The following is a 24985-nucleotide window of genomic DNA, read 5'->3' as shown; positions in this document are numbered from 1 at the left end:
CTATTCAAGTGGATGCTTAAGGGACCTTTTTTCTTTTTTCTTTTTTTGCATTATATGGGAGGTAAGACAGGTGAATCGTAAACTGTCTTTCTACTCCTAAGATCTAGAATATTCTCAAACAGGCACTTCACAATTTCCCAGCTCTTTGCCATGGAATCCGGTCCGCTTGCTTCTGTCTCTGAGTCTCTCCTCCCTCCTCTCTATCTCTCCCTCTCTTCCTCCTTTGTTCCCTTTTCTTAATCAGACTGCCGTCCTACGACTAAATCTTAATCTGCAACAACTCTCGGCTTTACCCCTTTCATTCGGATACCCTCTTGATTTCCTTCCAGTTCTTTCTCCGCTGTCTCGAACTCCCGCACTCCTTCCTTCCCTCTCCCTCCTCCCCTCCCTCGTGTACCACTCCCTCCTCTCCCTCCTTCTTTGCTCTCGCGACTTCACTTGCCGCGCTCTCTTCCCCCGACGGTCTCCCCCTCCTTCCCGCTCTCGGACCTTCTTACCCTAGTTTGGAAATGCAGCAGACCGCTGGGCCCGCCACCATTGGATGCGCCGCGCCGTCACTCTGCGGCAGGAGGCGCTCCTATTGGTCGGGCCGGAGGCGGGTGCGGCGCCGACTATAAAAGGAGCGCCCGGCGGAGGCGCGCGGAGCGGCTCCGACAGGACGGGGTCGGGAGGGGACCGGGCGGCGGGGAGCCGGTCGCCGAGAGCCGAGGTGCGGGTTCCGGAGCAGCGGCCCCCGCCACTCCCCACACCAGCCTCTGCTCCGCTCGTCGGCCGGGGCTCCCGCCTCCGAGCCCCGCCACCCGCGGCCGTCGCCCGCGCAGCCCCGAGGGCCCCTCGCCTCTGCTGCACGTGCCGCGCCCCGTCCGGCCGCCGCGATGAGCGAGGTGAGCTCCGGGCGAGCCTGCGGCGGGGAGGCCGCGGCGCGGGAACCCGGGAGCGAGGGAGGGCGCGGCAGCCCCGAGTCCCCGAGCCCTCCGGGGGCGCCCCACGGCCCCTCCGGGGAAGCTCCCGCCCCGGGCGCTGGGAAGCGACTGCAAGACGGAGGCTTTCAGCCCGGCGCGTTGGATGGAGCTTTTGATGAGGGGGCGGGGGGGGGGGGGGGAGACTGCGGTCTCAGGTGATAAGTCGCCTCCTCGGGATACCGCTCTCTGCATCTGTCTTAGCGCTGCGAGGCCACTCGGGCTTCCCTGCACTCCCCGGACTTCGGAGAGAAAGGCTCGCCTGTACCCTCCTTCTCCAGGCTGTGCTGCACTCGCTCCTTAGGTAGCATTCAGCCACAACCCCAGCCCTCGCCCCCTGTGGGCGTCACCTCCCCCCTTTGGGGAAGGTGGCATCCCCCCCGCCCCCCCCCATTCAGACGGGAGCCAACCATTGGAGGGACCGGTGCTGCTATTCAGAAGCGCCTGTTGTGGGGGCATGTCCACTCCTGGAGCCACGTCCCCTTCCGGAGAGGTCTCCCTCTGCAGTGTTTGTTACAGCCTAGGTCTTTCTGGCTGGCTCCGTGGCATCCATCTGAGACAGAGCCAGTCCATCAACTGGGATTTTCTCTTTTCCAAGGACACTGTCCCTAGGTGGGGGTCAAAGCAGAGACTTGGAAAGACCTCTCCCATTGTTTGAATGCATTTGGAGGATCCAAAAACCAGGATCTCCCTTCCCAAGTGAAGTCAGTATGGGCTAAGTAGCACCGCAAGCTTGCCCTCTGCACCCCCCTTTCCTAGTACCCAGGATCTTGTGATAAATCTGGCGTCTCAGCCACATGCCAGGGCCCAGCCCTACGACTTCCTAGCTATGTGGTCTTAGGCAGGTTACTAGATCTTTCTCTGCTTCGTTTGATCTGTAAAATTGGGGCAATACGGATCGTTCAAGTGATTAAATGAGATAATAATATGCAAAAGACTTAGAACAGTGGCACAGAGGAGGTACTCAATCCACATTAGCTATCTATCGTTACTGTCTCCCCGTTTCTGTTTTGGAATATTACAGAAAATGAGCGTGAGAATTCTCAAGAATACCAGGTTAGTGAGGGGACAGGACCCTGGAACCTAGGTCTCAATTTAGATCTTTATCTCTAGTAGGAGCTCTACTAAGAGTTGTCGTCCAGGGAACCAATTAGTGCCCACGGCTGTGTTGTGTTGGTTGCTATGTCCACTGAGTTTATCCTGGAAAATTCAGCTAGTCTGGGGGCTGCAGATGAACCAAAGTGGCTTCAAGTCCCTCACCTAGTTGTGACTGTGACCAGGGCAGCCTTTCAGAAAGAGAAGGAAAGAAAAATGGTTCAATCTTCTTTCCACTTCTTTCTTTCTTTTTTTTTTTTTTAACATTTAAAAAAATAGTTATTTTTGAGTGAGAGCGCACAAGCAAGCAGGGGAGGGGCAGAGAGCGAATAGAGACGCAGAATCCAAAGCAGGCTCCAGGCTCTGAGCTGTCAGCACTGGACTCGAACCCATGAACCGTGACATCACGACCTGAGCCAAAGTCAGATGCTTAACCGACTGAGCCACCCAGGCGTCCCCTTTCCTCTTGCTTCTAATGTGAGCAGCCCTGATATGAGAAGAGAGGTTTCCTTTGCCCTCTTTTCAGTGAGCTCTGGAGTTCAAGGCCCCCTCTAGTGTTTCTAAATCTGAAAGTTGCAATTCAAGCCGCCCCCTGGGAGATTGTGACCTGAAGGCTATGCCAGCGTGAATATGTGTGGTTAGCCTGTGCTTTGGGGGGGGGGGGGAAGTGCACAGACTGTCTGTAGGGCACGCTACAGGGGCTGGCATTTAGGGTGGCATTTGGTGGAGGGATGAAGCTGTTTCGGTGACCAGGAAGACCGTTTGGTGTGTGAGGGGAAAGTCAAGCCTTGACTTCGTGGCGGAACTTGGCTAGCCTCACTCAGGAGCTCGCTCGGTAGAATGATGACTGTAGGATCCTCGGATGGGGACTAGCTGTCTGCGTGCGCAGGGGTGCCCAGGCCGTCAGAGTGAACTGGTTCTAACTAGCAATTTAGTTCTCAAGGCTGCCTTCTAATATGGAGCTGAGCCTGGCTTCAGGGATGAGTATTTATAAAATCCAGAAGCAGCCACCTGGGTCTACGCAGAGACTAGCTCTTTCTGAACCAGATCCCCAAGGGGTCTCTGCTCCCTGAGAGGCCAAGACCCGGCCTGTTTTCTTCCTCTGGTAGGAAAAAAAAAAAAAAAAAAAAAAACACGATAAAAAGCAGAAGTATTGCCCAGGGCTCTGGAGCTCCAGGGAGACGCCAAACCTCTCCACCTCTCCCTGGGCAGCCCCAAGGCTCTCCACCTCGGGCTGCCCAGGAAAGCCCCGTGCACCCTAAATCTTATATAAGCTTCACCCCCCCCCACACACACACACACCACCTGTTTATTTTCTTGCTTCAGAGAAACTGCCTGAAACGAGAGGATTTGGGATCTCCTTACGAGATTCCCATTTCAACTGAAGAACCAAAACCGGAGAGCAGTCTTCAGACGTAGTGCAACCAAGGAGCAGGGGTTCCGGTGGGGCTGCTGGGGACGATCTCCAGCTCCTCTTTGCCTCCATGGCTGTTTGCTGTCCCTCAGTACTGCAGCAGAGCATTTCCCCATAAACGTACACGTGTGTGTGTGTGTGTGTGTGTCCACGCGCAGGGGAGCTGCAGGGGACTCAGCTTCAGCTTGCTGTATTCACAGCTGCAGGCAGGACTTGATTGCTGTGAATCACGGTCTATCTCTTGTCGTTTCATAACTTTTCGCTGGTTTCAACGAAGGATGGGAATGGGAGATGCACGCCGTCCCCGGGGGCTCTGTCCCATAACCCCTCGTGACACTCCTACGGTGTAGCCGGCTGCTTACAGCACAGATGCAAGTTCTCCTGTGATCCTGTCGCATTTTTCAACTGTGAGGGGCCCAGCTGGTGCGATCCCTTGGTCTGGCCGTCCTTCTGTTGAAACGGGGGTCGTCGGTGCCTGGGAACTGTGCTCACAATGTCTGTCTTGTGTTTTGGCTGGCAGGGGCCAAAAATCCGTTAAACCTCGCTAGGAGAGAGCTCAGAACTGGTACTCCCTCCTTTATCCTCCTGCTGGCTCTCGTCTTAGGTACTGGCAATGGGATATCGCATTTGGGAGATCACGTTCTCGTTCGTGCGCATATCTGTCAGAGTCTGCAACCTTCCCCACAACGGAAGCTTGGGCAGGCCTATACCATTCTGTTGTCTTCTGTGAGCCAGTTGTTAGGGAACCTGGAAGGGACTTGGAGGAAATCCAAGTTTCCCTCTCCCTTCGGTATTTTATTATAATTATTACGGTTCTATTGGACATATAAAACAGAAGGGCTAGCTACTTAATATTGGAATGCCCTCCACCTCTGAAAATAATCTGTCTTCCAAAGCGAGGGAAATCAGAACTTGGTTCCAGAACTTGCTTTCTCAGTCACCCATCCAGGTCGTTGGCTTTAGCTGCTTGAGTGGGAGCCTCTCGCTGGTAAAAGTGGATGACTGTTATCTCCTAGCCAGGAATTGGGACGACTGTTTTTCCTAAGCCGCAGCTGTGGTCTGTTGCATCGTAGAATGTCACGGCTCTATAAGGGCAGGCGCCCATTAGCAATGTGGCTGGAGTTGAAATATGCAAACCTGAAGCATCTTTCCTGTCGGTCTGTGGAGGGTCTTCAGGAATGCAAGTGATGGAGATAGGGTTGAAGGGGAAGAAGAGGAAGAAGGGTCAGGTGAGTAATTGTCCTTTCAGAGCAGTGGTTCTATGAATGCCTCTCCCTGTTTCCTGTTTCTCTATAGTCCCAAATTGCCCTTCATGAGTTTCTTTTCTCATGGAAAAAAATTTTGGGTGCGCGGGTGGCTTGGTTGGTTGAGTGGCTGACTCTTGATTTTGGCTCAGGTCATGATCTCACAGTTTGTGCGTTCAAGCCCTGTGTTGGGCTCCACACTGACCGCACAGAACTTGTTTGGGATTCTCTCTCAAAATAAATGAACTTAAGAAAGAAAGAAAGAAAGAAAGAAAGAAAGAAAGAAAGAAAGAAAGAAAGAAAGAAAGAAAGAAAGAAGCTTGGTTTGCAAAAATTCTTCAAGATAGAAATACAGATATATCTTTCACCAAGAAAATCTCAAATAACCAAACATTGTATTATTTAAAAAACATTTTTGTAACTAGGCTTCATGCCCAGTGTGGAGCCCAGCACTTGAACTCACAACCCTGAGAGCAAGACCTGAGCTGAGGTCAACAGTCAGATGCTTACCCGACTGAGCCACCCAGGCGTCCCCGTCCAAACGTTTTAGTGATATGATTTTAGATATGTTAAGAAGCCCTAAAGATCATCTGATCCCATCTTCCTATCTTAGAAATGAGGAAACTGAGGCCCAAAGCTGAGCTAAGTGTACACAACACTACAACGAAGACTAGGGCACAGACTGCTCATTCCAAAAGAACTTTCCATATGAGCCCTTTAATATGTTACCCCAGCGAGCATAGAATGCCGTGATTTATATGCAACCTTTAAGGAATAGGTCCCAAGTACTTTCTACAGGAAATCTAAGCAATGTGATTTAATACCTGCTGAGCAGGAGGGTAGAGGGAGACGAGAGATCCACGGGAGATAATATTTATCGACAGGGTACATTTTGGTAGGATACTAGGCAGGGCAACTACTGCCCCTAATGCAGGATGTGCAGTCGCCCTGAAAATGGGTGCAGTGAATGTGCTCAAGTGGCTCAGGCAAGCTAACAGGAGAGACGGTGAGGGGAAACCTGGAGGCCCCCTTTTCCTGGGTTCTTAGTTTCCGGTGTCCATCATCGATCCCCGGAACTGCAGAGCATCAAGGGCCAGAAGGAGCGGTTTTCTGTCGGAAAAGAAAGAAACGAGAGCAGTTCTCTGACGTCCGGTGAAGTTTCGACTTGGAGGGCCCAGTGCAGGACAAAAGATCTCGCGATAAAATCGGTGTACCTGCTAACCAAACAAGGGCCCTTTCATTTGGGCCACTTGACTTCCAAGAAGAGTAGTACAAAGGCTTTGGGAGGAAAAGTCTACGAAGGGGGAAAGAAGAATGTGTTAGACCTGCAAAGTAAGTGTTAGCAGCCTACTAGGATTCCAGGATCCGAAGCGCGTGCTTTTCTAAATCCATGCTCCAGACCGGCTGCTCAAAATGCCTTGACTTGCCCCAGAATTGTTTTACCCGAGGGAGTAAGCCAAGTCGGAAACAGATCCCAAACCACTTTTTCCAAGAGCTCTGCATCCCTGCGGGTGCCCATGAGCAGGTGCCCCAAATCCTGGACCTTGTCACATTCTCCTCCTTGAAGCCTCGTTATTGCTTCGTTCTAGGCTGACTCCTGAAGGCATGCCCACCTGGGTTTCCCAGCAGCGCCCCCCCCCACCCCAGGGAAAGAGGTGCCATTTCCCACTCTGTTGTCCTTGGTGCTGCCTCCCTCCCACACAAAGCCCTCCAGCTGAGTGTTTGCTTTGTAGGCTGTGGGGGGATTAATACGTTTATTTTGGGACATTAACGCCATGGGTGGGATGCACATTGAAGATTGTAGTAATAAATGATGCCTGGCGCTGCTCGCTCTCCCCCACCCCTACCCTCAGTGTGGGGTAGAAGGCACAGCTCCAAGCTGTGTGCAGGGCACCGCAAAGAACCGCTCATTAAACTGTGGCAGCCCATGCTGGGGGGACGGCGGGGCTGTTGACTCACCGCGTGCCATGAGCTAGCCTGGCCCGAGGAGTTCTGCCTCTGGCTCCGGTGGGGGGTATGCTATTCCAGGCAGCAGGGCTGGGGTGTCTGAGGGGCCGGGGGGAGGGGGCAGAGTGGGGGGGTGCTCGGGAGCTCCGAACGCTCAGGTCCAGTTCCTGTTTTAAGAGGCATCTGGGTTCCAGGATATTTGGCTCACATTCCTTATATGAGGAGAAGAATGTGTGTGTGTAGGACCTGAAGTAAGAATTCCCAGTTCTCCTTCTGTTGTTATCTTGAGGGTGACCTTGAACGAGTCTTTCAGAGGCTGTTTGAAGACTGCAGCTGGTTGCTGCACTGAAGGAATTGAACCGGTTCCAACAGTGCTCCCAACAGCAGGCTAGGGTCTCGCAGAGGCACCCGGACATCCCACGGGCCTCTCTGAAGTCCTTCGGCAGCGACCTTCATCTAGCATTGGGGGAAGATACGTCAGCAGGGGTGCAAGGGTCCCTGGGGACCCTCTTTGTCACCACTTGGAAGCAGCTGCACGAACTCCTGTCTCCCGTCCCTTTCTGCACCTCTAACGCAGGCGGGGAGCTTACGGAGCCGGGGATTTATGTCTCTACCAAACCAAGGAAGGGGTTGGGGTCTTTTGGGGGCTCCTGTTTCGGAGTTTGACGATTCAGGCCCTTTTGAGGCTTCCTGCCCTGGGCTGTAGGGCGGGACGCTGAGTCCCTGTGCTTCTTCATCTGAACTCTGTGATTCCAGCAGCACGAGAATGTGTAGATGATGTGTTTTCATGTGCAAAGCATCCCATCCGGATCATGCAAATCCAGGTATGGTGAGGTCCTCCTTTGTTCCTTCTGTTGCCGCCCGAACAACCTCTTTCAAGAGCCCAGGGGGAAGAGGAGTGCGGGGAAATGTGGGTAGTTTACCTTCTCCAAGGTTGGCTCTAACTTGCTGCTCGGAGCAGAGGGGGTGACACTGTCTTGCCTATTCTGGTGACAGTGGTTGCCGTGGCAACACCATTACAGATGAAGAAGACAAAGAAAGGAAGAAACGCAGCCCTTGAAGGAGGCAGAGGGAGTCAGGCCTAAAGTGATAAGGTACCTATTCCCCAGTGGTGGCAGGAGGGAAACGGCACTTAAGTCACCACCAGTTTGACTGTTCTCAGGCGTTTTGCCAAGACAATGCTAACAAGCCATCCTTCTGATTGAGCAGATTTGCAATGAACAGATTTGCACAATCATCGTTTGGATTCAAAAAATAAAATGCGTGTCTGTGTCTTAGAGGTTTGTTTTTTTTTTTTAAGTGTATTTATTTATTTTTGAGAGAGGGAGTGTGTGCGTGCACATATAAGCAGGGTAGGGGCGGAGAGGGAGAGAGAGAGAGAGAGAGAGAGAGAGAGAGAGAGAGAGAAAGAGAAAATCCCAAGCAGGCTCCGCACAGTCAGTGCAGAGCCCAACACGGGGCTCAAACCCACGAACTAGAAGATCATGTCCTGAGCCCAAATCAAGAGACTGATGCTTAACTGACTGAGCCACCCAGGCGCCCCTAGAGTTCTTTGAAATGAAACGTGAACAGGGGCACCTGGAAGGCTCGGTTGGTTAAACGGTTAAGCGTCCAGCTTTTCGGCTCAGATCATGATCCCCCGGTTTGTGAGTTCGAGCCCCGCGTCGGGCTCTGTGCTGACAAGCTCGGAGCCTGGAGCCTGCTTCGGATTCTGGGTCTCCCTCTCTCTCCGCCCCCACCCTGCTAATGCTCTGTCTCTGTCTCTCAAAAATAAACAAATGTTAAAAAAAATTTTGAAATGAAACGTGAACACTTACGGAGGTGCCGTATAGGACCCCTTTCCTGTGTACCCGGGAGTGGCTCCAGGAGTCTCCAGGACTGCAGACCTGGGCGGCTGCTGCACGGAATACAGTTTCTGTCCACGCAGACTATTGTTGGGCCCTTTATCAGAGTTTAGAGCCATCGTCAGCATTTCTGGGGACAAACATTGTGAAGATGGAGATTGTGATTTCCAGCATTGGTTTAGAGTAAAAAGAGCTCTGTCATGAAGGTCCTGTGGTTGGAGAATAAGCCTCAAGTCCCCTTAGACCAATCCTGGCATAGTCTTCGGCCTTCAGGTCTCTTTAGGGAAGATAAACTCTGTAGCAACTTTAGTCTTTGATTCCAGGACTTTAACCAGGCAATTCCCCAGTAACTTGACCTATTCTTGTATTTAACCCAGGATTATATTACCTCAAAATACTAACTATTTTAATACATGCTAGGCATTTTACATACATTTTCTCTAGTTCTTTTCACCCTTCAGAACAGATACTGTCTCTTTTCTGCAGGTGAGAGGTCTGAGCACAGCAAGGCTAAGCGATTTACCCAATGTCACACAGCTAGGAATGGCAGAACTGGGATTTTTTTTTTTTCTTTTTTTCCAGAGAGGGCGCGAGTGAGCGAGCAAGTAGGGGAGGGGCAGAGAGAGAGGGAGACCCAGAAACCGAGGCGGGCTCCAGGCTCCGAGCCGTCAGCACAGAGCCCGACGTGGGGCTTGAACCCAGGAGCCATGAGATCATGACCTGAGCCGAAGTCAGACCCTCAACCGACCGAACCACCCAGGCGCCCCAGAACTGGGATTTGAAGATCGTCAGTGCAGACCCGGGATATGAAACCAGATCTGTCTAGCTCCACCTAATGTGCCATAGCACTCCTTCCGGGAATTTGAGGCTGGAGAACTTTTTAGTTCACATAAATATCTGTCGGGTACCTCTTCTGTGCAAGGCCTAGGTTGCAGTTACCGTGACACGGAAATAAGCGGTAAATATGGACTGTGCTTTCGAGGCAGTGGAATCTGGTAGGTGGTGAGGGTGGGGGAAGGGAAGCCAAATGCACGGTAGCTGTCGAACAGGCGATAGGAGGTACGCTTCCGGACAGGTTCTCCTTCGTCCTCAACTCCTTTTCAGGCACGACGTACCGACGCGAGGAAGAGCAGTGACCTGGCTTCTGATACTCTTAACAGCCTCTGAACTAGCTATAGAGTGGAGGCCCTCAGCCAGCTGAAAACAAATTTGATTTCAGAAATCCAGATGAGGTGGCAAATAGAGCACAGTGGGAACTCTTTCGTTCATTCGACAAATCCTGAGTACATAAAGGCCTTGTGCTAGACCCTGGGGGTACGGTAGTGAGTTAAGGTGGACACTGCCCCCACCTCATAGGAACTCACACCCAAATGGAGGGGACGTACATTCGATATTTGACCACAAAATTATGATTTAGTTACACGAGCGATAAGTGCTACCAAGAGGAAATCCTCGGCGCTGATTAAAACATAATGAGGGGTGCCTGGGGGGGCTCAGGCAGGCGTCCAACTCTTGATTTCAGCTCAGGTCGTGATCTCACGGTTCGTGGGTTTGAGCCCCGCGTCAGGCTCCAGGCTCACAGTGCAGAGCCTGCTTGGGATTCTCTCTCTCTTTCTCGCTCTCAAAGTAAATACATCAACAACAAACATAATGAGGGCCCTGGCCAAGTCTGGGTAGCCAAGAAGAGCCTCCCGGAAGAAGGACCCCTTGAGGGGAGCTCTGAAGGATAAGCAGGAATTAATTAGATAAGGGAGTAAAGATAAGAGAATCCTGTGCCAAGGTCCTGAGGTAGGAAGGCATAAGGTATGTTCCAGAGATGAGGTTACTGAGGCAATCAGAGGCTGCATAATATAGGGGCCTTTTGACCACAGTAATGATTCTATTCTTCATCCTAAGACCATCGGTAACCGCTTGGGCTATTGCACTGGCCCACCTAGGAAGCAAGTGCGTTAGGGCAGCAGCGGTGGAAAGAAGTGACGGGAGTGAGAAATCCTTAGGAGATGAAGTTAACAGGCGTTCATACTGAATGGGACACACAGTGTGACGGAAAGAAGGACAGTCGTCGGGGACAATTTCCGGGTTTCTGGCTTGTGCAACTGGATGAGATAGAGAATATTTGCAGAAGACAAGGTTGGGTAAGTAGGATTATGAGTCCGGTTTGAGATGCATAGAGCTTGAGGTTTCTGGAGGCCATCGGGTGGAGGTGTTTTGAAACCCACAGGAGGGCTCTGGGACAGAGATGTCCATCGGAGTCGGCAGTGGCCGTTCAGAATGGCTGTTCAGAATGGCAGCCACTAGGCACCTGTCGCTCTTTAACTTATTGAAGTTAACCAACGCTTGACAACTAACGCTTAACTTAGGAATTAAATAAAGTTACACATTTTATTCCTCGGTTGCACGGGCCACATTACATAAGTACTCAACAGCCACATGGATGCCGTATACCAGACCGCACAGATCTAAAACATTTCTATCATGGGGCGCCCGGGTGGCTCAGTCGGTTAAGCGTCCGACTTCAGCTCAGGTCACGATCTCACCGTCCGTGGGTTCGAGCCCCGCGTCGGGCTCTGTGCTGACAGCTCGGAGCCTGGAGCCTGCTTCCGATTCTGTGTCTCCCTCTCCCTCTCTCTCTGCCCCTTCCCCGCTCACGCTCTGTCTCTCTGTCTCTGAAAAATGAATAACCTTTTAAAAAAATAAAAAATAAATAAAAACAAAACATTTCTATCATTGCAGAAAGATCTGTTGCAGTTCTATGGCAAACTTTTTCTGTAATGGGCCAGATACTAAATGTATTTGGCCCTGTGGACCATATGGTCTCTGTTGCAACTACTCAACTCTGCTGATGCAGAGCCAAGGAGCCATAGACAACATGTAAACGATCGGTGTGGCTATAAAACTTTATTTACACAAATAGGCTACAGATCAGATTCGTCAGGGAGACTGTAGTCTGCCAACCCCCATTCTCTGGGACGGTACATAAATGATGACTGAAGTCAGAGGTACGGATATGATCCTCTAGGAAGAGAGAACAGAAGGAGAGTCTGGCTCCAAACCTCGAGAGTCTCCAATACTTAAGCATTGGGCAGAAGTGCCCAGGAAGGAGAAAAACCAGGAAAAATCATGATGTCCCAGGAGCCAGGGCAAGCATGTGGGTCGAGAAAGGCGAAACGATTGCGTGTCGAATGCCTCAAGTCAAGCCAAATGGAGTTGGCACCTTTGCATTGACTTGGTATCATAGAGTCATTGCTTGTCCGAAGAGTCATTTCACTGGAGTAGGAGGGGCAGAGGAGGGGTTGAAATGGGTTGGAGAGTCTGGAAGGTGAGGAGACGGAGACAGTAAGTGTTCAGAGAGCCCTGCTGTGAAGAGGGGAGCCGTGAGAGGCCCTAGGCCCACCCCCTCCCCCCAGTCTGTCCTACTACCCTGCCTTTTTTTTTTTTTAATGTTTATTTATTTTTGAGAGAGAGAGAGACAGAATGCGAGCAGGGAGGGGCAGAGAGAGAGGGAGACACAGAATCCGAAGCAGGCTCCAGGCTCTGAGCCGTCAGCATAGAGCCCGACACGGGACTCGAACCCACGAACCGTGACATCATGACCTGAGCCGAAGTCGGACGCTTAACCGAGCGAGCCACCCAGGTGCCCCCTACTACCCTGCCTTTCTAAGTGCTCCTTCTCAGTCGTTGTTAGCCTCTTGACCTCCCCTTAACCCTTTTCCACACTGAAGACATTAACATAAAATTTCTATGTAGTAAAATGGACCCTTATCAGTGTGTAGGTCTGTGAATCTTGACAAACACATGTGGTCATGAAACCACCACCACAATCAAGATACGGGTCAGTTTCATCATCCCCAGATCCCTCCTTCGCCTTTGTCACCACCCCTCCCGTGACCTCAGCCGCCACTGACATGATCTTTCTATGTTCCCTATAGTTTTGCCCTTACAAGAAATGTCATATCGTTAGAATCATACTATGTATACGTAGATTTTTGGGACTGGCTTCTTTCACTTAGCCTAACGCTTTTTTTTTTTTTTTTTTTTTTTTTAAGTGAGCTCTACGCCCAACTTGAACACAAGACCGTGAGATCAGTAGTCACACGCTCTATGGACTGAGCCGGCCAGGCGCCCCCTAGCCTAATGAATTTGAGGTTCATCCATCATGCATATCGTTGTATCAGTGGCTTATGCCTTCTTTTAACTGCCGAGTAGTATCGCAGCGCACGGACGGACCACGCTTTGTTTATCCCTTCCCCACGTGAGGGACATGTGGGCGGCTTCCAGTTTTTGGTGATGACAAGTAGGGCTGTTACGGGCATTCATTTCCAGGTGTACGTGTAGGGGTTTTCATCTCACTGGGAAAAATCCGTAGGAGGGGGATTGCTGGGGTCAGCAGTGACGGTGCCTGAGAAACCACCAAGTGGCCGTGCCCTTTTGCGTTCCCAGCAACAGTAGACGGCGTTCCAGGCACTCTGGATCTTTGCCAGCACGCCGTGTGGTTAGAACAAACAAACAAAACGAAAAAACCACGAGAGTAGTGGCGTGTAATGGTACCTCGGTGGGGTTATAATTTGAATTCCCCAAACGGCTAATGATGTTATGTATCTTCTCTCCTGTGCTCATCTGTCACCCATGTATCTTCTTTGGCAAGGCGTCCAAATATCTTGCCCGTGTTTACAAATTGCATTCACGTTACCGAGATTTGAAAGTTGTTTATGTATGTGGGATATAAGGCGTTTGTCAGACATGTGATTTGCAGGCATTTTCTCCTAATCTGTGCCTTGCCTCTTCAGTCTCTTAGGAGTGTCTTTCTAAGAGCAGTTCTTACTTTTTTTGTTTTAATGTTTTATTTATTTATTTTTGAGAGACAGAGAGAGAGAGAGAGAGAACACAAGCAGGCAAAGGGCAGACAGAGAGGGAGACAGAATCTGAAACAGGCTCCAGGCTCTGAGCTGTCAGCGCAGAGCCTGACCGGGGACTTGAATCCACAAACCGTGAGATCATGACCTGAGCTGAAGTCAGACGCTTAACCCACTGAGCCCCCCAGGCGCCCTTCAGAGAGCAGTTCTTACTTTTGACGAAGTCCAATTTATAATTTTTTTCTCTTATGGATTTTACCTGTGGTATATCTAAGAAATGTTTGCCTATCCCAAGGTTGGAAAGATTTTTTTTCCTATATTCTCTTCTAGAAGTCTTACAGTTTTAGGTTTTATGTGTGCTTGGAGTTAATTTTTGTGTGAAGTACAAGGTACAGATGGAGGTTTTTTTTGTTTTTCGGTTTTTTGTTTTTTTTTTTTTTTTTTTGCAATATTTGTATTTGTTGAAAAGATCCCTCTAACCTTTGAGTATTGGGGTTCCTCCAGGCATGGTCCTAGACCTGCTGCTTTTCCCTCTAATGGTAGTTGAAAAAAGAATTCAGCTCGAGGAAGTCTTTTTTACCCCTTTTTTAAAGACAGGGAGACTTTATATATAAGAGAGTGAGGGGAGTTAATCGTAAAGACTCCCGAGAAGGAGAAAGGAGGAAGCTAAATGGAAGAATCGGGATTCATCTGAATGCTAATGAGTGCCCCGGGAGGAGGTATCACACTGGGAAAGGGAGGCTGTTGCCTTGGCAGAATCCTCTCTGCAGTCCCAGAGCCCCAAGACCCCTAAGCTAACAGGCCTGGCCTCTCCTTTTCCTCCTTCCCCAGGGGAAGGGAGGGCCCACAACTTTGAACTGCAGAGGAAACCAGAATATACTCATGGGGAACTTGGCAGCTACCGCCAACGTGATAGAATGGAACTTGGGAGTAGGTCAGGCCCAGAGGTGAGGGGAAGAGGAGTGCAGGGAGGTAGGCAAGGAAAGAAGTGGGACCCTCTGGGGAAAGGCGAGAGTTGATGGCCTCACAGTTGCTAATTAGCGTTTGGTGCGTGTTGAGACGTGAGAAACATCTCGTCCTGGTGTGGGCACGGAGGCTGAGCCCAACCCAGCTCTAAGCTCACTGGAAACACAGAATCGCGGATTGAATGAAGGCGAGGGAGTCCTTCGAGGCGGAAACCAGGGCGATGGCCCCGCACGTGGAATTCTCGGCATCTGAAGCGTCCGCTTCACAGCGTCACCGCGAGTAGAGAGCGTACGTCGGGTTATAGCTGTCCCCCAGAGGTCAGTCTGCTGTGTGTCAGGTGGCCCACAGAGCACACGCTGAGATAAGAGCCAGAATGGGGGTGGTCAGGTCAACCGGCAGGGCCGGAATCTGAGTCAGTACACACGCTCTGGGAGCAGGTTGTGTAGTAAGCTTTCCCCACAGTAGGGGGGGGGGGCGGGGTGACGCGCCTGGGTGGCTCAGTGGTTAGGCGTCCACCTCTTGATTTCAGCTCAGGTCACGAGCTCACGTTTCGTGAGTTCGAGCCCCGTGTTGGCCGGCGCAGAGCCTGCTTGGGATTCTCTCTCTCTGCGTCTCCCCGCCTCAAAATAAATAAACTTAAAAAAAAAAAAATAAAGATTTCCCCACGATGGGAGGACGTGATACTGTTCCCTTGTTCCCTGTGGAGAGTACGTGAAGAAAGTGCTGGGGCCCGTGGATTGAGAGACTGACCTTGACTCTGGCTGCCTGTGGGAATGATTAGGATTTTCCCTCCCACTGTCCTTCCTTGGCTAGAGACGGGAGAGTGGTGTTCACAGCGTGGTGTTCGAAAGCCTGGACTCTGGAGTCAGACCCTCTGGCTCCACGTTCTGGCTTTGCTACTTCTTAGCTGGGTGACCGTAGGCAAGTTACTCTCTTGACCTCAGTTTCCTTCTCTGTAAAATGAGAAGGGCAACAATAGCCGTCTGGTAGGGCTGTGATAAGACCCCTCGTGTCCATGCTCATAACGTGTGTAGAAAGGTGACTGACACCGAGTAGGTATGACATATGTGATGACCAGTAAGGCAGGGTGACGTGATGCGGTCCTCGATTCCTCCTCGTTCTCCTGCTGGGTCCTGTAAGGGAGAGGATTCGCTAAACCATTTCATTGCCGTTACTGGTCAGAAGAACTCAGGATCGAAAGAAAGAGAAGACCACCCGAGAGTTTGTCGCGCATCCCTGGCCGGGATGTGAGGTGGGCAGAGGCTGAGAAACGCTCACCTGTCACAGCTCTTGTGGCTTCGCAGATGTGAGTTCTTGGGAGAGGGACTCTTACAGAGCATGTGGTTTCTGGTTCACCCAGAGTGGACCCCTCCCCCTCCCCACCACGCCTCCCTGGTTTATCTGAGATGCAGGTAGTCAGCCCGCTTGCAGGACCTTGATTCATCAAAAACTGCTGGGATTCTGGAGAACAAACAGGGGAGTTGGGGCAGAGACCAGGGAGCAGGAAAGGGCCGAGTACCGTATGGAGTGTGGGAGCTGACAACCTGCGATCTAACTGCCCCCACCCCCCAACCTCAGCAAATCCCAAAAAGCCAAGTCGAGAAATCCAGTGTCCAGAGCGGCTGTTTTGAGAACTGGCTGGAAAGGGCCGAGGGAGGAGGCCAGGAGGTGGGAGACTCAGCACCCTGCTTCTCAGCGGAAGGTTCGAGGGGGGCGTTGGGAGTGATAGGGCCTTTCTCCTCCTTAGAGCAAACACCCTCTCCTGGTCTCCCCGGTGACCCCTCATGAATTGAAGCCGCACCGGGAACCCCTGGGGGACCAGACAGCAGCTGAGCCACGGCCCGCGTCCCAGGGTCGGTCATCTCCGGAGAGACTGAGGCAGGGCAGGGCACGGGGGAAGCGGTGGCCGGTGTGGGTCTGTCCCCACACTTATTCCCGCTCAGAGGAAGTTCAAGAGTAGCCAAGATGAGAAGCACAGTAGAGGAAGAGCTAGCCATCTGAGGAGAGATGTTCAACATTGGGCCCTGACTGTCCTCCAAAGGGGGAGGCGCTAGGGTGAGAGAACTCTAAGGGAACAGGCTTAGAGTCAGAGGGATAACAGTTAAAGCAAGGATCAGAGCCGGGAATTTGCTGGCGATCGAGAAAGTAGGATTTGAACTAGGAGGTCATGCACTCGCCTCTTGACCCATGACCCTCTTGCCTGGACTATTGACTTTATCCTGTTACCGTCCCCGCCCTGCTTTTGCAGTGTGGACGAAGCGCTCGTGATGACGGCGTACCAGAGGGCAACGTGTCACGTAGGCGACTACTGGGCCATTATATCGATCGTGTGCAAAAAGATACGGAAATGAAAAATAAATTTGACCACAGGAAGATCATGGGGAAAGAAAGCAGTGACTGGCTGGTCCCCCAAGAGTCTCAGAAACAACGTTTCTTTTCAGGGGCCCTTTCTTTTGGTCAAAGGGGGACTAGCCAAGGAGTCCCTGGCTGGCTCAGTCAGTAGAACACATGACTCTTGACCTCAGGGTCGTGAGTTGAGTTCAAGCCCCGTGTTGGACACGGAGCTTACTTAAAAAACAAAACAAAACAAAACAGGGGCGCCTGGGGGCTCAGCCAGTTAAGTGTCAGGCTCTTGATTTCGGCTCCGGTCGTGATCTCACAGTTTGCAGGTTCGAGCCCTGTGTCTGCCTCCATGTTGACAGCACTGAACCTGCTTGGGATTCTCTCTCCCTCTCTCTCTGACCCTCCCCTGCTTGTGCTCTCTCTCTCTCAAATAAATAAATAAACTTAAAAACAAAACGAAAGGGGAACCAGCAGGAATTCTGTAGAGTTTCAGGAACACTTTTGTGAATGTTCTTCCAGATTTTTATGATTTTTATTCATTATTGTTAAAATTTTTTAAGGATTTATTCATCTTTTGAGAGAGAGAGAGAGAGAGAGAGAGAGACAGAGAGAGAGACAGGGCATGAGTGGGGGGAGCGGTAGAGAAAGAGGGAGACACAGAATCCGAAGCAGGCTCCAGGCTCCGAGCTGTCAGCACACAGCCCAACACAGGGCTTGAACTCATAAGCAGTGAGATCATGACCTGAGCCGAAGTCGGATGCTTGACCAACTGAACCCCCCAGGTGGAGAGAGGGAACACAAATAGGAGAGGGGCAGAGGGAGAGAGAGAGAGACAATCTTAAGCAGGTTCCACACCCAGCACAGAATCTAATTCAGGGCTCAATCCCACGACCCTGGCATCATGACCTGAGCCGAAATCAAGAGTCAGACACATAACTGACTGAGTCACCCAGGCACCCTATTATCATTTTTTAATTTTTTCAGATTTTATTTCTAAGTAATCTCTACACCCATCGTGGGGCTTGAACTCCTGACCCTGAGATCAAGAGTTGCATGCTCTTTCAACTGAGGCAGCCGGGAGCCCTTCTTTCAGATTTGTAAACTGAAATGGATAGATAGATAAACAGTCTATATCTTTTTAAAAAAATTTTTTTAATGTTTTATTTTTGAGAGAGAAAGAGACAGAGTGTGAGTGGGGGAGGGGACAGAGAGAGGGAGACACGGAATGTGAAGCAGGCTCTAGGCTCCGAGCCATCAGCACAGAGCCCAACACGGGGCTCGAACCCACGTACCGTGAGATCATGACCTGAGCCGAAGTCGGACGCTCAACCGACTGAGCCACCCAGGCGCCCCAGCAGTCTGTATCTTTTACAAAAATTGGACCATACCAATTGATAGCCTACTTTTAAAACATGTCTTAGTAATTTTTGTTTTACTTCAAATTATGATTTTCTTATTTCCCCCTAACTTTTTATTAGAAAAAATTATCAGAGTTGAAAGAACAATTCAGTGTGCATCTATGTGCTTTTCACCCAGATTCGGTCGTTGTTAGCATAATGGCATATTTGGGCCAGCGTGTGACAATATTCCATCCTGTGGAAACAGCAGAGCCTGGTGGTTGAACGTGGAGTCTGCCACTCTGGGTCCCAAAGCCAGTTCCACTGTTTCCTAGCAGTGTGGGTTGACCTTGGACAAGACCTTTAACTTCTCTAAGCCTGTTTCCTCAACTATGAAATAGGGATGACTCCTCAGAAATTTCAGGGGATCCAATGAGATCATGTTTGGCACCTAGGAAGTTCTCAGTAAATACCGTTTGGGTGCTCTTCACTCAGCCTGGAAGCTGGGGACAACTATCTGAATTGGTTTCACTTTAAATCCGTGTCCATTGGGGCGCCTGGGTGGCGCGGTCGGTTAAGCGTCCGACTTCAGCCCAGGTCACGATCTCGCGGTCCGTGAGTTCGAGCCCCGCGTCGGGCTCTGGGCTGATGGCTCGGAGCCTGGAGCCTGCTTCCGATTCTGTGTCTCCCTCTCTCTGCCCCTCCCCCGTTCATGCTCTGTCTCTCTCTGTCTCAAAAATAAATAAACGTCAAAAAAAAAAATTAAAAAAAAAAAATCCATGTCCGTTAACCTCAAGTGGGCCCTTAGGGCTGCGTGGTGACCCTACCACATCTCATTATTCGCTCTCTTACTTTCTTACGTGATTATGTCACTCCTTCTCCTTTCTCCTCAAACCTTTACTGCTTTGTGGCCCTTCTTCGCTCTTAGCTGACAACTGTGCTTCTTGTTTAACCGAGGAAATAGGAGCAATCAGAAGAGAACTTTCACGCAGTCCCATTACAGGTACCCTCTTGCTTGCCTCCGTACCCATGTTCGTTGCCTTCATTCCTGTATTATGGATGGACTGTCTATATCTCTGAGGCCAACCCCTCTCCTTGTGTGCTAGGTCCATTTCCTTTTGCCTGTTCAAGGCACTGTTCTAGCGACTATGCTCTCTCTCTTCTGCATCATCAAGTTTTCCTTCTCAACTCACTTGCTGAAACACTCTCCCACGACTCCGCATTCTTCCCCACCCTCCGCCAAATTTCTCTGCTGCTCTTAAAGCAGAGCTCTTTGAAAGAGCTATCGTTACACACACATCCATCAAAAAGTCCCATGGATCCTACCATGAAAATTGTCTCCAGTCTGAATACTTCTCATCACCTCCAGCCCTATTCCAAACCCCCATGATCTGGCTTCTCCACTCACTGGCTTATCGTCCTCATAATTCTTTCCCCTGGTTTCTCTCTTGCCTCTCTAGGGTCTGTTCTCTGAGCAGCAAAGTGATTCTTTAAAAATATATCAGGCTATGGTTCCCTGTGCCCCGAACTTTGTAATGCCTTTCCATCAACTAAAAAAACAACAAAAAAAAAAAAAACAAAGCCTTGGCTCTGGTCCAGAGATATTCATATTCTGGCTCCCCACCCAGCTTCATTTCTTCTACACTCTCCCTCATTCACTCGGCTCCAGCCATGCTGGTTTTCTTACTCTTCCTTGAACACAGAAGGCACAAAACCTGCCTCAGGGACTTTCCACCTGATGTTTCATCCGCCTGGAAGGCTTCTCTCCCACACGTTCACATGGCTTGTTTTTATGTGTCATTCAAACTTCTGCTCAAATGTCACTCATCAGAGAGCCCTTCCTAGATACGCCGCTTCATTTTCCTTCTTGGAACATGTCACTAACTGGCATAAGTGTTTAATGAGTTCGGGAACTTTATTTTGCTCACCGCTTCATCCCCAGTGTCTAGAATGATGCTTGGCATGTATTAGGCAGTGATACGTTTCTTGAATAAATGGATCTTGTGTTTCTTCTATACTCCATTAGGGCGTAGAGTCAAACATCAGTAAGTGGTTGATAAATATTCATCAAAATAGGGTATAAATGGCATAATCTACGTGTCATACACTGGGTTCTTTCTATCCGCTCTTAAAGCAGAGCCCTTCTATCTGGCAGTCATTCAGCAAAGGTTTGCATTTGCTAAAATGAGGGATAATGCTGGAGACTCCACTGAGTTATCCTACGGATGAGATGACAGAACCTTCGTGAAAGCACTCGGTTCCTGTATTTTGGGAAATATCAGGTATTCGATTTGGAAATGAGCCCACAGACTCCAAGGGTGCCCAGGAGCCCACAGGCATGCCTCTGTCTCAAGATGAATTGTACCTTGCGATAGGAATGTCCAGATGAAGCCGCCCCGGTGACACAGTTCTGAGGAAGGGGAACTACTATTATTTTGAATTTAACTCTCCATCTGGGCAGAAAGGCCAGAGAAGAGCACACGTATCGCTGACTAATCTTATTTCAAATTCATGTCCTTGGCCTTAGGAGGGGCCCCAGTGCTTCCCAGCAATGCTGTTACTGTTTCCTACTTCAGTCACTTTCCTGCTTCCCTGGATGAGTATCTCATACCTTCTTTCCCTGCTTCCTTCCTTCAGTACCTCTTCCCTCCTCCTCTTGGATGATGACCACGTTACCTATTGTACTTCGAAAACAGACGCAATGAGAGGCACCTGGACGGTTCGGTTGGTTAAGTGTCCGTTTCTTGATTTTGGCTCAGGTCATGATCTCGCAGTTCGTGAGATCGAGCCCCGTGTCGGGTGAGCCATCAGCCGCTTGGGATTCTCTCTCTCTCTCTCTCTCTCTCTCTCCAATAAATACATAAATAAACTTAAAAAGAAAACCCAGAAGCAATGAGAAGAGACCTCACAAATGTTCCCATGTGTTGCCTCTGGACCCGTAAGCTCTGCCTTCCCTCCATTCACCCCCTGTTCAGGGCCGCCTCTACTTACGCACCAGATCTCATCCCCTTTCTCCTTCTCCAGCAGTGAGGCTCTTGCAATACTGTAGTGCGTCCTTCTCTACTGAATTATTTTCATAAAAACACAAACATTCTGTCATTTCTGCCATCTTCGGGCAGATCTTCTCGTGAGCTGTATCCTCCTCAAACCACACACCCCCATCCCCATTTTTTTGCAACGCCTTCTGCATTTGCTGCCTCAATCTCTCCTCCATTTCTTTCACGAACCCACTATAACCAGACGTCTGCTCCCTTCCTCCACGGTGACCCTCCTGTCGGGGTCACCGGGTCAGCCCCCGTCTTCATCTTACTTCGCTGGCCTGCAGAATTGGACACGGTTCATCACTCTCTCCTTCGTGAAATAGTTTCTTCACAGGCCTTCTAAATTACTATAATCTCTCGGCTTTTCTCCTACCTGACTTCTTCTCAATTTCCCTTGCTGATTGTTCCTTAGTTCTACAACCTCAAATCACTGGAATGTCCCGGGCTTTGACTGTGTTCTCTTTATCTGATGGTGCTCTCATGCAGTCTGACAGCTTTAAAAAAAAATTTTTTTTAAGTTTTTATTTATTTTTGAAGGAGAGAGAGAGGGAGACACGGAATTCGAAGCAGGCTCCAGGCTCTAAGCTGTCGGCACAGAGCCCGATGCGGGGCTCGAACCCACAAACTGTGAGATCGTGACCGGAGCCGAAGCCGGATGCTCAAGCGACCGAGCCACCCAGGCGCCCCTGACGGCTTTAAATGTCACCCATATGTTTAACAACTGCCCAATTTATACCTCTGGGCCGGGTCCTCCTCTTGGACATCCAGCAGCTCGTAGAAGAATCTCCACTTGAGTAATTAGTAGACCTCTTGGACTTGTCCGAACACAAGCTCCTGACCCTTTTCCTAAAATCTGCTGCTCCTGCCACCTTCTCCACTGTGGGAAATGACAACTCCGTTTTCCTCACTTCTTCAGGCCACACACTCTGGAGTCATCCTTGACCCCTTTCTCAGAAGGCCACTCATCCAATCAACCGATCCCTTGGGTCATAACATGAAAATATACCCGGGATCGAACTCCTCACCACCCTGACCCAAGCCACCCCTATCTCTTGCCTCATTTTCTGCAGGAACCACCCCCCCCCCCAGGTTTTCCTGCTTCCTCCCACGTGCCCCTTTGTGCCTTCTCATCTCACCTATAAAAGTGAAAATCCTTAAGAAGGCTCCCAAGGCGTGGGTGCCTGGGTGGCTCAGTCAGTTAAGCGTCTGACTCTTGATTTCGGCTCAGGCCGTGATCTCCCAGTTTGTGGGATCGAACCCCGCCTAAGGGCTCTGGGCTGACCGCGTGGGACTCTCTCTCCCTCTCTGTCTGCCCCTCCCCCCACTCTCCCACAAAATAAATAAATAAAACATTTAAAAAAAAAGCTCCCAAGTCCCCCCCCATGGTCGACCCACCCCAGTTTATCTCTGATCTTGTCTCCACCCCCCCTTTCTCTTGCTTCCCTCCTCTTGACGGCTCATCTCACTTCCACTCCACAGCCACTGGAGGGTCCCTGATCTCCTGCCGCTCTTGGCTCAAATGCTACTTTCAGAGAGGATTTTCCCGACCACTCTGCGCACACCTTTTTTTTCTCCATTCCCACCCCAGCCCTCACTACCCCTCTGCCTGTCTTCTGTCTACACAGCACCTATGACCACCTAGCATACTAGCATAGTAGGTCTATCTGTGCACTAGGATGTAAACCCCGTGAGCACAGAGCTAGTCTGTTTTGTCCTCTGCGACTTCCCCAGAGCCAATAAATACTTGCTGAACGAGTTTTGACGACTTTTCTCCCTCCCTCCGATCTCGAGACCTGCTTCTTCAAAAGCCTAGGGGAAAGTGCTTGGTAGGAGGACGTCAAAGTGTTGGTAAGGAGTCCGAGGGGATGGCACCTTAGTGCCTCTGTGAATATCTAACATTCTGATTTGTCTTTTCCAGCTTAATACCAAAACGTCCCCAGCAGCCAACCAGGCACCTGGCCCGGAGGAAAAGGGTGAGTGGGGTTGGGCGAGGCAATCTGTGGCGCGGGTAGATACACGGACATGAAGACGGGTAGGGCTGTAAGTCTGGAAGCTCCCAGAGTCAGACGTAGTCGGAATAGGAACGTGGATAAGTGAAACAAAGCACTCGGTTAGAACTCCTTCCACTTTTTCCTCAGAAGTAAACCTACCGGCCTTGCCTCTTTGATTTTAGAAACTGGCTCGGGAGTGCTTGCAAACAGGCACTGTGAGAGGAAGAAACTCGCCAGGTAATCGGGCCACTGTGTCAATCAGAAATTGAGAACACGCTGGGGACAGTGAACGTGCTCTGGATGTGAAGCGCGGGGTTTAGGAATGAGTGGTGACAGAAGACATTTGCCATCTTGGTCTAAGAGCAGCAAAGCTCCTACGTAGCTAGAGAGAGCTCTCAGCCTCCGTCCCCTGACTCAAGTTTGCAGGAGACTTACCGGGCCTCCTTAGTCCTAGCAAAGACTGGAGAACCCCACAGAGCCCAGCAGGAAGTGGACCCTAACCGCTGCATTTGGGGGCCTGGAGAAAGGGGCGGGGGCAATGCCCGTGTACCCATTTATGAGTCTCTCAACCCCCTGCAGGGAAGGCCAACAGTGCCAAGAAGGCTGAGGAGGAAGAGGAGATTGATATTGATCTGACAGCACCAGAAACAGAGAAGGCCGCCCTTGCCATTCAGGGCAAGTTCCGGAGATTCCAGAAAAGGAAAAAGGATCCTAGCCCCTGAATAACCAGGCTTGCCCTCCCCCCACTCCCTTCTCTCCCCTCCTCCACAGTTCCCACTCCTGTGTGTCCCTCTCGCCTCTTGTCGAGGCAAGTTCGACCCTTAGATATTATTTTCTCTGATTGCCCCCTCCAGCCATCGCCGCAGTGGAAGCACGAGGAACATGGGGAAGATGGAGAACCCAGTTGGCAGCCACCTGCCTGAGGTGGGCCGGTTTCTCCTCGGGATAAGCCTCCTTCGTCGGTACCTGTGCCTCGCCTGTGAGGTTGAGGGGCAAGAGGCTTTGAGGCTGAGACAGGGGCCCCCGCCAGCGTGTGAGGGAGGGGAAAGCCTTCAGAGCAGGGCGCCGAGGGGGGGGCACCAGCACCGTTCTGCCAGCTACAACATTCACACTTCAGGTAACGGGTTTTGCCGCTCACATCCTTCTGCGCCACCGCATCCACCCACCCTCTTAGGAGCTGGGTGACAGTGGGGACTGGAGCCCCCCCCCCCCAGGGGGACCCAAATCAAGCACCTTCCATGTTATTGCATGCCGAGTAGAGGAGTTCCCAGGAAGGGACGCTTCATCATCCAGTCTGCGACCATAAGAGGCAGAGGCAGAGCGGGTTCCCAGGGTCAAGGGCAGGGAGACGGGACTAGAGCCGATCTGGAGAGGACAGGAGCGTGGGGGAGGGGGGCCTTCTGGAGACTCAGCTACTGCTGGGAGATGTGTACCCAGATGAAGGGTTTCCGGGACTTTGCTAACCTGCCTACCTCTAACCTCCCACATCTGGCCATCCCTGAAGGCCGCCAAACCAAGTGACCCTTGGAGTCCCCACCTACCCCGCCGCGGAGTCCGAGCGGAAGTGACATAGCCCCTCTGTGTGATTTTAGCATGTTCAATGATGATTAAAGAAAAAAATAAACCCTCCAGTGGGGTCATTCGACCTCCGCTTCTGTCTTTTCTTGGAGGGGATGTGAGTGCCAGCCTGAGCTGGCCTGGGGGCGTGGGCGTTGGTGATGGAGAAGGTGCAAGGATTACGCGGCGCGGTGGCACAGGAAGTCAACGCTGCCTGAGCAATTAGACTGAGCCCCCCTCCCCCGCCTGACCTCGCCCTCACCTTGATTCGCCGCCCACACCGGCTCTTTCTCTGCTGCTGTCACCACCCCCGTGCACACCTGCAGGGTGCTCGCCTCCCTCCCTGTCGCCTTCCGGCTGGGAGCGCACTTGGGGTCTATCCCTGGGAGAACAA

General features: G+C 51.1%; 1 protein-coding gene across 4 annotated transcripts; it reads left to right on the top strand.

Moving 5' to 3' along the window:
- The first annotated feature begins 657 nt into the window (after positions 1–657).
- Positions 658–24679, top strand: PCP4L1 (Purkinje cell protein 4 like 1). 4 transcript variants are annotated; one of them, XM_042926020.1, is made up of 5 exons: positions 658–884; positions 10400–10638; positions 22962–23016; positions 23614–23709; positions 23889–24679. In XM_042926020.1, the coding sequence occupies exons 2-5, from the start codon at positions 10504–10506 to the stop codon at positions 23981–23983; spliced, it is 381 nt and encodes a 126-aa protein (XP_042781954.1). In that variant the 5' UTR covers positions 658–884; positions 10400–10503; the 3' UTR covers positions 23984–24679. The 4 variants fall into 4 exon arrangements, with proteins under 4 accessions (XP_042781954.1, XP_042781958.1, XP_042781957.1 ...); XM_042926021.1 differs by lacking the exon at positions 658–884 and adding an exon at positions 6890–7753; XM_042926024.1 differs by lacking the exon at positions 10400–10638.
- Positions 24680–24985: the final 306 nt, after the last annotated feature.

The sequence above is a fragment of the Panthera leo genome, chromosome F3 (assembly GCF_018350215.1).
Source record: "Panthera leo isolate Ple1 chromosome F3, P.leo_Ple1_pat1.1, whole genome shotgun sequence".
Taxonomy (NCBI): domain Eukaryota; kingdom Metazoa; phylum Chordata; class Mammalia; order Carnivora; family Felidae; genus Panthera; species Panthera leo.
The sequence above is the reverse complement of the archived record's forward strand: the minus strand, read 5'-3'. Positions and strand labels throughout refer to the sequence as shown.

What these genes read in the sequence shown, in the direction of transcription:
- PCP4L1 (XM_042926020.1), top strand. Translation starts at nt 10,504, where the DNA reads ATGAAGTTAACAGGCGTTCATACTGAATGGGACACACAGTGTGACGGA. An exon ending in ACCTGGCCCGGAGGAAAAGG is followed by an intron (nt 23,017 to 23,613) that starts GTGAGTGGGGTT and finishes AACCCCCTGCAG; the next exon opens with GGAAGGCCAACAGTGCCAAG. An exon ending in GGCCGCCCTTGCCATTCAGG is followed by an intron (nt 23,710 to 23,888) that starts GCAAGTTCCGGA and finishes TGCCCCCTCCAG; the next exon opens with CCATCGCCGCAGTGGAAGCA.